An 11,415-nucleotide genomic window follows, 5' to 3' on the forward strand; every position below is an offset into this window, starting at 1 on the left:
AGGAGCCCAGGGATGGTGAGGTAAATGCCCAGGCCCACGCCTTACACACTCAAGCTTACACACACACACACACACACACACACACACACACACACAGACCTCAAATGCACATTCGGCCGACACACAGAATTTGGCTTTTATTCTGGCTTTCACACAACTACTGCTAAGACGACACAGATCGGTGGGACCCCATCCCCATGACCACCGCGACCACCCTGATGTCCTCAGCCCCCTCCTCCCACCCCACCCGCCCCACCCCTCTGCCAAGCTCCCTAGGTCGGGGCGCTGCCTACACCTCACCCCGCGCATGCAGCATGAAGTGCCCATGCAGCTCCCCGAGGTTGTCAAAGGAATCCTCGCACTCGGTACAGTGGTAGGTGCCCTCCTCCTCCTCCTCTTCCTCCTCCTCCTCCTCCTCCCTCCCAGCTGGTCGGCCCTCCCCAGCCCGAGGCGGCTCCTCCTCTTCCTCCCCGAGGGCCCTGCTTTCAGGAGCTGGCGCTTCCTGGGGGGCTGTAGCGGGGCAGCAGAGCCGGCAAGGCGGGGTGCCCGGTGGGGCCTCCCCAAGGGCTGAGCGGCCACAGAGCTGGCAGGGCTGGGCTGGGGGGCCCGGGAGCTGGGCTGCACGGGGGGCCCGGCGGGATGGGCCCCCCCGGCCCCCCCCCAGGCGCTGCTTCACCTTGTAGCCGGGGTCATATTCGGGATCGTCAGTGGTCTCCTCTTCCTCCTCCTCCTCATCTTCTTCCTCTTCGGAGTCCGGCTCTGAGAGAGTATATTCGGAGTCAGAGGAATGCTCAGGGCCTAGAGGGGGTGGAAGAGGAAAGACGGCGGCATCAGGGGACAGAGGGCTGTGCCCGGCTGTCCCCTCCCTGAGCCCCGTAGACTCGCCACAGTATGGAGAGGGCAGCCCGGGCCCGGCCCTGCTCTCCCCACAGATGGATCCCCATCGTGCAGAACAGGCCGTATCTGTGTGTCAAGCAAATGAACGTCTTGCAAGAACTGCATCTTAGGGGTTTAAAAAGAACAAAGTAGGAGACATAGGAGTAATAAAAACAACAATGACAGCGTCCACTGCTATTTTAAGAACCTTGTTTTTTATATATTAACTCAACTAATCCTTACAACAACCCTGAGGGAGGTACTATTATTCCTAAGTGACAAGTGGGGAAACTGAGGCACGGAGAGGTTAGGCGACTCACTGGCCTCCAGTCACACAGCTAAACGGGGAAAAAGCTAAAGGTGGGTGATGGCCTACACTGGATCATTTTAGGGAGACAAACACTTGAACAGGTACTTCAGCAAATTAGAACACATATACATACTCTGATATATGTGGTTTTATATATATATATATATATAAATATAAAAATATCTAGTTAAGTGAGTTAAAATATTTATTTATAAGTATAGATATATTACTGTGATTTCATGGGTATGAAGGACATGCCTAGGACAAGTTTAGGTTTAAAAAAAAAAGAAAAAAATGGAAAGTCAATGTACAGGAAGGGTGACACCAACAACTGTTATGGGGGGTGTGGAGAGGGGAGCCCCCATTACAGCGGCAGCAAAATACCGGCTTCTACAGACGTGGTGGCAGGAGCCTGCCCAAAGCATCTCCTAGGACTATGACAGCCTAGCCCTGCATCCACTGGCCCCCCTTCCTCAGTTTCCTCTGGCAGCGTACGGGGACCCCGTTACAACTGGGCCAGCCCCACCGCCTCCTCACGTCCCTCAACTCCCCAGGCCGGCACCCACCTCAGGGCATTTGCCACCCTTTCTGCAGACGGACTAAGGCTTGATCCCTCCCCTCTGTCACATCTCTGCTCAAGTGTCACTTCGGTGAAACCCTGGTCAGTGTGTCTAACCAGCAATCCCTCCCTAGCACTCTCTACGCCCCTAACTCTGCTTTATTTTTCTCCTCAAGGTATTGTATGTAACACCTGCTTATACATTTACTGCCTGTCCCTGAAAGCAGGGACTTCGTCTGGCTCATGACTGCGTCCCTAGCATCTAGAACACTTTCTTTGTGCCTGGCATTCAATTTGACAGAGCTTTTCTGCAGCTTTCACACATGCCATTCCCTCTGCTGGAAATGTCTCCCGTTATCCTTTAAGGACCCAGAAGGAGGCCTTCCTCCCTGGTGAGGGCATCCCAGATCTCCTAATCCCAGGCAGCCGGTCACTTGCTTTTGCCCCCTGTCTGTCCTAGCCCCGAACCCTCAGCTCTGTGCCCGTCCAAAGTCCTTTCCCCACCAGACCAGCGGGCAGGCCTGGTCTGACTCATCGCTGGGTCCCCAGCATCACCTAGCTCAGAAGAACGAGTTATGTTTGCTGAGCGTCCGTCCTTCCCTGCAGCTCTCTCTGTCTCTTACTTGTTCCTGCCTCTGTCCTGCTGTCTGTCTGCCATTTAACAAATGTTTCCGGAGGCCTTGGCATGGGCTGGTCCCTCTGCCTGGAACGCTGTTCCCCACTCTATCTGCCTGGCGATCTTCTACTCATCCTTCAGGACCCAGCACAGGCTCTGTCCTTCATGAAGTCACCACCCCCGATGACTTCAGGCAGAGGGTCTCTCCCCTGTTCCCTCCACCCTGGCTCCATCTCCTCTGTCACTGTCCTAAAGGCTGTAGCCATCTGGGCCCCAGAATGTCTCCTCCTTCAGGCTAGGAACCCCTCAAGGGCAGCTCTGACTCATCTGGGGTCCCCAACGGGAGGTGTGGGTTGAATGAACAAGGGTGGCCCTGCTCTCCCTCCTCCAGGCCTTCGCCTCTGCTCTTCTCCCACCTGGGGCGACCCTCTCCTTCTCGACTAGCAAACTCCTGCTCCTCTTTAAGGCGCCAGCTCCACGTCACCTCTTCTATGAGGTCCTCCCTGACTGCCCAGGCGGTCAGTGCCTCTATCGTCTGGGCTCCCCCTGCCCCATAACACACCCTGACAGCCTGGACAGTGACGGTCTGGGTCTAGAGACTGGAGACTCCTGGAAGGCAGGACCTGGGTCTGACCCATCTCTGTGCCCCTAGCAATGCTGAGCATAAGGCAGCCTGGGGAGGCATTTGCTGCAAACCACAGATGAATCACCTCCAGCTTTGAGCTGGGGCCCCACCCCTCTTTCTCCCCCCACCTCTGACTTCACACCACCTCCCCTCCAGAGTCTTCACTGCCCACTGAGACTTCACGAAGTTGGCCCGGGAAAGGCAATCAGGTGGTCACCCACGGCTACCAGGCCTTTTGTGTCCACCGTGACTTCCTGGACCACAAGCCCTTGCGCGGCCACCATGCCTTCTCCACCTGCGAGAGCCTGGAAGCCCAGCATGTCTCCGGCGTCCACGGGACCCTCGATGCCCGCAGCGTCTCCCAGTCCTCCTGCCTCCTTGAAGAGCACCGAATCGGCAATGCCCAACAGCTCCTCGGTGTCCACCTAACCTCTGACCGCCCCTAACCTGGTCACGAGCCCAAGCAGTTCCAAATCTCCCAAATGGGCAAGTACAAAGGCAGCCCCTTCTAACCAGCCCAGCAACAGGTCCCGAGTCCACGGCACGGCCCGAACGCCTAGCAAAGCTAGCACTGACACCAGGGCCAGCAAAGCCAGCAAGGCCAGCAGGGTAAGACGCCCCCGGCGCAGAGGCACCCACAGCCGGGGCAGAACTCCCGGCAGAAGGGGAAGCCGCAGCTCCAAGAGGTCAGCCAACAGGGCCAGCACTCCCAGCAGGATAAGAACTAATGGTGCCAGACCAGGTATGCCCAGCAAGGTGAGAACTCCTACTTCCCTGCAAAAACAGAGTGGGGGGAAGAGTGGCAGCCAGCCGAGAACAAACAACCGGGAAAGGAGTGCCAGCCAGCCTAGAAATGCGAGCAGAGAGAGGCGCTACAGCCCCCTAGGAGCCTTGGATATGGGGAGGAGTTCCAGCCTGGCTGGAACCCCCAGTAGGGCAAAGAGTTATAGCCCCACTAGAACTCCCTTCGAGGAGAAAGATTACTGCCCGTCTCCATCATCATCGAGGACGGCGAAGAGTTATAGTCAGATGATCACCCCCAGCAGGGGATGGAGTTACAGCCCTACTGAAGTGTTCAGCAGGGTCAAGAGTTACAACCAAGGTAGTGCACCCAGCAGGCCCCAAAGTCACAGCCAGTCGAGTACCCCCAGCCAGCCCCGAAGTCGCAGCCGGTCTAGAATGCCCAGAAGGGCAAGAAGTCGCAGTAGGGAGAGGGCCCACAGCAGGGTGAGAAGTCACAGTTGGCAGAGAAATCACAGCAGGGCAAGAAGTCGTACCCGGAAGGGAACTCCCAGTCAGATGGGAAGTCATAGCCACTCTAGAATCTGCAGCAAGGGGAAAAGTTATAACCAATTTAGAACCCCCAAGAGGGAAAGATGTTACAGCCAGTCTAGAAGCCCCAGCATGGAGAGAGGTCACAGACGATCTAGAACCCACAGCAAGGAGAGAGGTCGCAGATGGTCTAGAAGCCCCAGCAAGGGGAGAGACCACAGCCGATCTAGAACACCCAGTAAGGAGAGAGGTTGCACCCTTTCTAGAACCCCCAGTAAGGAGAGCGGTCGCAGCCGCTCCAGAACCCCCAGCACGGAGAGAGATTACAGCCAAACTAGAATCTCCAGCAAGGAAAGAGATCACAGCCGATTTAGAATCTCCAGCAAGGAAAGAAATCACAGCCAATCTAGAACCCTTAGAAAAGAGAAAGATCACAGCCAATCCAGAAACCTCAGAAAAGAGAAAGATCAGAGACAATCTAGAACCTCCAGTGAGGAGAGAGATCACAGCCAAACTAGAACCTCCAGCAGGGAAAGATATTACAGTCGATCCAGAACCCCCAGAAAAGAGAGTGCTCTCAGACAATCTCGAACCTCCAGCAAGGGGAGAGATCTCAGCCAAACTAGAACTTCTAGCAAGGAGAGCGATTACAGCCGATCTAGAACTCCCAGAAAGAAGAGAGACCACAGCCGATCCAGAACTTCCAGCAAAGAAAGCGATCACAACAAGGAGAGCAATCCCAGCCAATCTATAACCCCCAGAAGTCTCAGCAGGAAGGGATCCCCTAGCAGGGCACAGAGTCCTAATCAGAACAGAAAACCTAGCGAGATAAGGAGCCACTCCCCGTCAAGATTTCTCAGCGGAGCCCCAATCCCAAACCAGGAAGATAGTCAAGCCAACACCACCACCTCGAAGGCCATCTCACCTGGAGAGAGGTCCTCATCGTCTTCCTCCAGGCTGGCGTAGCCCCCAGTCTCAGCTGGCTCACGGGTTTCTGTCATGGCCAGGGGAGGGGACGGGAGACAGGAGCAGAGCAGCAGCTGGGCAGTGTCCCTCCCTGGCCAGCTTTCCACAGCCACACGTCGGCCACAAGTCCTCTGATGCAGGATGTCAGCAGGTAGAGAGGGATGCTGGACAGGGGAAGGAAAGGCCTGTGATGACTCAATAAACTTTTACATAGCATCTGCCTCCCCAGGACTCGGTGTGCTCAGTGTTGTGGGCAAGGCAAAGACGATCCCAACCCTGTCCTTGACTGCCTAAAGGGCCTTGACTGCCTACAGAGCCTTCACTGCAGGTTCTACCCCTCTGTAGGCCTTTATTTCCCCATCTGGTTCTCATTCAATGGGGTGGGAAGGGTAATACTCCAAGTATTTAACAGCGAGTACCAACATGGGCACCAATCAGAACAGAGAGGGGAACATGGGCCTACGCCAGGCACTAACCCTTTACTTGCTAGGCTGTGGGAAAGTCTGGGGCGGGGGGAAGAGTCCAAAGTGGCAGCCGGGGGTAGGGATTACTTGGAATAGTGGTGATATACCAACCAGTCTAGAAGTAGTTCTATATTTAAAAAACTAGTATGGCTGCACTGATTTGTGAATGTCAGCCCTAACTCTTTTTTTCTTTTTAATTTAGTTTTTATTTATTTTTGGCTGCACTGGGTCTTCATTGCTGCACACGGGCTTTCTCTAGCTGTGGCGAGCAGGGGCTACTCTTCATTGTGGTGCGCGGGCTTCTCATTGCGGTGGCTTCTCCTGTTGTGGAGCACGGGCTCTAGGCGCGCGGGCTCCGTAGTTGTGGCTCGCAGGCTCTAGAGCGCAGGCTCAGTAGTTGTGGCTCACGGGCTTAGTCGCTCCACAGCATGTGGGATCTTCCTGGACCAGGGCTCGAACCCGTGTCCCCTGCATTGGCAGGCGAATTCTTAACCACTGCGCCACCAGGGAAGTCCCTGCCCTAATTCTTTATCAATTTACACCTTGGCAAGATGATGCCTAGGTTTGAATCCTAAATCTGCCACATTCTAGCTGCGTAGCTTCAAACAAAGGACGTATCTTCTCTAGCCTGTTTCCTTCTAGGTACAAAAAGAGCTTCTAGGGCTTAACTGACGTACTTGTAACCACGTTGAGACATTATTATCTCCTTTGCACAGATGAGGAAATGGAGGCACAAAGAGAATTATCATACCAACTAGTAGGTGGGTGAACTAGGATTTGAAGCCATGTCATCCTACCTCTCATAAAATGATCCTTCAGCGGAAAAGATTTTTTGAAGATTCAGTAGGCTCGTTGATATAAATTGGTGGTATGTGGCAGGTACTCCATTAGCAGTGGCTATTACTACCCGCAACCCCAACCCTCTATAAACCCCCGCCATTCCAGACTTCTCACCTCTCCCTGTGCACAACAGGACTTTTCACATCTGTGGGTCTTAGTAAATCCTACAACTGCTGTCTAGAATGTGCTCCTTCCCCCATGTCTGCCTGGAGAATTCTTACTCTCTCTCCAAAGCCCACCTCAAACACAAGAACCTCTATACTTCTCCTCAGCCAAACACCACCTCTGCCTCTTCCAAGAAGACTTTCAAGACTCCTCTCCTTTTGCTCCCTCTTCATCAATACTCCCGACACACACACACACACACACACACACACACACACACACACACACACACACACACAGCACTTCTTTTTCTCCCACTGTGCTCCCTGAGAGTAGAGAGCCAGGAAGAGCAAGTTATGAAGGGGCTGGCAGCCTCAGCTGCACCTCTTATATACCAAAGCCTGTGCTGGGCACTGGCTAATATGGTGGAAAACGCATGATTCCCTTCAAACTCTAGGGGTCGAGTTTAATGCTGGGGACTAAAGAGAAAAAGATTAGGATTGAAGCCTGGAGGAGGCTGGGGCACGGGAAAGCTGGCATCAATGGCAGGTGAGCTTTCTAAAGACACTTGGATTGGGCTTTAAGGACAGAGAGGATTCATAACTGGCAGAGAAGAGTTCTCATAATCCCCTATTGCCTATAGGGCTCCATTTAATTTGGGAACTCTACTTTATGCCAGGATAGGTTGCCAGATTTAGTAAATAAAAGTATACAATACCCAGTTAAATTTGATTCCAGATGAGTCTTTTAGAAATGTACACCTCAAATACTGCATGGAACATGGATATATTAAATAGTTCTTTGTTGTTAATCTGAAATTCAAATTTAACTGGAGGTTCTATATTTTAACCGGCAACCATACACCAGGGACAATCAGAACTTCCTATGGGATTCGCAGGAGACATTGCTCACCAGTGCAGCCTACCCTTCCCCAAGCCCACATCACACAAAGCTCCTTCCAGAGTATTCCAGATGTCAGGTGGAGGCAGTCCTTGGTGCCAAAGTCCCATTCCTACAGTGAACATGGCGGCCAGACTGGCTTCTACGATCATAGAGGGGCATAAATGAGGTTCTCTCCCTACCATAATGCAAACAGTGCCGGAGACCCCGCAGTGTCATGAACCTACAGCAACCAACTCCCAAGATGCCATGCGCGAACATAATAGGCACCCATTCCCACAACGCTAGGGAGAGGAGGCAAGAACAAAACCTTAGACAGGACCATAAGGACCGGTCCCCCCTGCTGCTGCAATTTTCCCCAGGATGCCTCGGGCCTATAATGACCACCTTCCAAGGCGCTCTTCGTCGAAGCACTCCAAGCTTCCAGGATGCTCAGCGGAAGGTGTATGACAAAAGGGACGGTTCCCCACAAGAAGCTAGGATAATCCCAGAATGCACCAGGCCCATAACGACTAGGGGACAGACTCCCACAATGCTTTAGAGCACGGCGTCCCATTTTCCCAGGATGCCCCAGGACGGCACGGAGATGCGTTGGGGGAGAAAAGGGAGCCTGGATCTCGCCCTCAAGCCATCACGGCCCAAGACTGCTGCCGGCTCCTCCGTGACGGGAGCCGTCACTCCCATCATGCAGCGGTGCCGTAGTGCCCGCTTCCCAGCATGCCCCGCGCACCTCCATCCCGGACACTCACCGGCGCTGGCGGCCCCAGCTCCGGCTCGGCGGCAGCGGCTGCACGCCCAGGCTTTGCGCCTGCGCTGCAAGTGGGGTAGGAGGGAGTGCGAGGGGCGTGAAGAGCCTAGGGCGCTTGCGCGGCGAGATAGACCATTCCTGTAGCATAGTGGGAAGAGGGGTCTAGTCGGGCCATCGACAAGGCTCGCGCAGGGGGTTCCGGGCCTTGCCCCTCGCTGTCCGGGTTTACTTGGTACAGTCCGCAGCCGGACGGAACGAGAAACTGCAAGGCTTGCGCGTGCGTGAGCGATCATGAACGCGTCTTACAAAGAATGGGACGCGCTGGGGGTGGGGTGGGGGTACCAGTTCTGCCTGGATCCTGGACCTGAGGCCTGCTCATTTGCATAATCTTAGCGCGGGACAATGGGAGGCCTCGGGCGATGGAAGAGCTGATTTGCATATTCCCCGGAGGGGCCATACTCTGGAGCGCATTGATTAGCATATGAGGGGCTTGGTGGTGGGGGGATGGAAAACGCCGGGCAATAGCGCATGCGCACAGGGACTGCGGACTAGCGCGAAGCGGGCAGCCTCCGTTCAGTCGGAATCAGTTTGCATCCGGAGAGGGGGCACAAGGGACAAGACCCTTACCAACCCTCACAACCCTCCCCCCATAACCAGGATAAATATTTATTGCTCTCTTGTGTGTCAGGCCCTGTGCTAGAGGGCACTATGGTTTCCGCAGTGAACATACCCAGCCTCTATCCTGCCGGCCCCCCAGTCAAAGGAAGGAGATTCACACATAATCAGAACCACAACCCGGAGTGGTCAGACTTGGGATGAGTAAAGCTGAGGAAGCTGTGGGAGCCACAGGAGGCGCCTGCCCCAGGGAGTCTTTCTGGCAGAGAGAACAGCAAGGGCAAAGGCCTAAAGGCAAAAAAAAAATTGCTTGGTTGGAGGAAGTGAAAGCAGTTTGGTGCACCTGGAACAGAGTCAGAGAGGGGAAAGTCTCCTACAGGCGACGTTAGGAGCTCAGACTTTACGATGAAGGTATAGGAAGCTATTGCAGAATTCCAGGCTTCCTGGATGTGACTCACATTTCCAGTTTAAAACTCTCCAATGAGACCCCGTTACATTTAGAAAAAAATCCAAACCCTTTATCATGGCCCAGGAGCTATACACATGGTCTAACCCTGCTCATCTCTGACTTCAACCCCCATCCCCATCCAATCCTGTCTACTTCCACTTCCCCTCTAACACCGCAATCTCTTTACCATCTGAGGTCTTTGCCCTTGCTGTTCCCTTTGCCTGAAAATGCTTTTCCCTCTGATCTTCGAGTAGCTGCTCTTGTGCTCATCATTCATATCTTGGCACAGATGTCAATGTGACAGGCTTCCTCTGATCTTTTTAAGATAGCACCTCCAGATTGGCTTTAGAGAAGTGAGTGGGTTATGGATAAAGCAGGATTGGCTATGAGGTGATGGTTGTTGAAGCTGGGGTGACAGATACATGGGGCTTCATTGTCCTGTTCTGTCTACTTCTGTATGTTTGATGTTTTCCATAATAACAAGTTAAAAGAAAACAGTACCCACATCCCCTTACTCTGTATTTTATATTAATAGTACTTATGGCAATCTGAAGTTAAGTTTTTGTTTTGTTTTGTTTTTTTCCGTCCTTGCTGTAGTCTGGTTTCCTCATGAAAGCTTTGTGAAGCTAAGACTGGAGTCAATCTTTTTCACTTTGGGTCCTCAGTGCCTAGAACAGGATCAAGTTTGCGCTTAGTGCTAAGCTGTCTGGAACACCTAACGTTTGCCTGTTTTATTCACCATGGCATCTCCAGGCCTTTGAGCAGCGACTGGCACAAAGTAAGGTCAATATGTTTTTGACTCAAAAATTAGAATCACTTGTCTAAAATTTAGATGAATGAATGAGGGGCCTGGAATGCCAGGCTAAGGGGCTTTGACTTGATCTAGAGATGAAGGGGAGCTAGGGAAAGATTTTTGAGCAGGGCAGGGACAGGTTTTGACAGGGCAAGATGTGAGTAATTGAAAGCTCCTCTGGAGATTGATGTTAGGGGTGGGGGTAAGCCAGGGGAAGGGTCCAGGCTATTGGGTGGGGATGGGGTAGCTCAGTGGCTACTGAAGAGACAAGACTTGGTGATTTTTGGCTGAAAGACTGACCAGAAAAAAAACAGGTTTCTTGGAAGGGTGGAGGTGCCCTTGGAGAAGTAAGGACCCTCTCCTGGCCTATACCGTCCACCAGCAACCATCACCCTCCCTCCCCCCTCCCTCAGTTCAGCACCCCTCCCGACGTGGTACAGCTCTGGACAGAGGAACAGACACACAGCCACCCCAAACACTTGTTCTCTCCTCAGTTTAATGGTGGTTAGTGGGATTGCCAAACCCCCTCCCCGTTCCCCTCCCTGCCCCGTACAAAATGTGTGTGTGTGTGTGTGTGTGTGTGTGTGTGTGTGTGTTTAAACAAGAAAAAGGGGGCAAAAGCCAGGAATGGGGGGAGGGGGGCGCAATCTGATATTTTCATAGATTTTTGATTTTTTTTAATATATTATATATAAAACCATAGAGAGCAACGCACCCTCCCCCCAAACTCCTTTCCCCCTCCCCGGGGGGCCTGGAGGAGAGATGGGGAAGGCCCCCCAAGGAGTGGGTGGACAGAGAGACAAATATGGAAGGGACAGATGTGGGGGAAGGGAGGTGGAGGGAAGGAGAGCCCAGGAGCCTGGGGAAGGGGGGATTGGAGAAAAGTTGGGGCTGTCTCCCTTATCGCCCCCATCAAAGTTATGACACAAAGACACAGAATCCCTGTTTCCACGCCCTCCCCCCACCCTTACCCCCACCGTGCAAACATGGCTTTGCAAAGAGGTGCCCAGAGCTCTGTGGAACTCCTCCAATGGCTGGCATGGGGTCTGGGACCCCCAAAGATATCTCTGTTCCCCTTCCCTGCCCACCCCACCCTTCCCAGAATCTGACCCCTCCCCACAAGACCTGGTTCTGCAGCCTAGGGGCCTTGGCCTTCCCCCAACCCAATCCCTACCGCCCTCCCTGGACTTGGGGGTCTGGACCTTTGGCCCTTGCCCCCCTGGGGGACCCAGACCTCTGGGCCCTTGCTTCTGGCCCTTGCAGAGACCCAGGCATCCG

At 53.6% G+C, this 11,415-nt stretch overlaps 1 protein-coding gene across 3 annotated transcripts; it reads right to left on the reverse strand.

Annotated features, from left to right (window-relative positions):
• Positions 1–263: 263 nt before the first annotated feature.
• Positions 264–8,562, reverse strand: ZNF428 (zinc finger protein 428). Of its 3 annotated transcripts, none has more exons than XM_068528253.1 (3): positions 8,283–8,562; positions 5,184–5,388; positions 264–798 (listed from the first exon to the last, which is right to left on the reverse strand). In XM_068528253.1, exons 2-3 carry the CDS (start codon positions 5,257–5,259, stop codon positions 290–292), a joined length of 585 nt encoding a protein of 194 aa, XP_068384354.1. In that variant the 5' UTR covers positions 5,260–5,388; positions 8,283–8,562; the 3' UTR covers positions 264–289. The 3 variants fall into 3 exon arrangements, with proteins under 3 accessions (XP_068384354.1, XP_068384355.1, XP_068384353.1); XM_068528254.1 differs by lacking the exon at positions 8,283–8,562 and adding an exon at positions 7,921–8,184; XM_068528252.1 differs by lacking the exon at positions 8,283–8,562 and adding an exon at positions 7,844–8,184.
• Positions 8,563–11,415: the final 2,853 nt, after the last annotated feature.

The sequence above is a fragment of the Eschrichtius robustus genome, chromosome 19 (genome assembly GCF_028021215.1).
Source record: "Eschrichtius robustus isolate mEscRob2 chromosome 19, mEscRob2.pri, whole genome shotgun sequence".
Lineage (NCBI taxonomy): Eukaryota > Metazoa > Chordata > Mammalia > Artiodactyla > Eschrichtiidae > Eschrichtius > Eschrichtius robustus.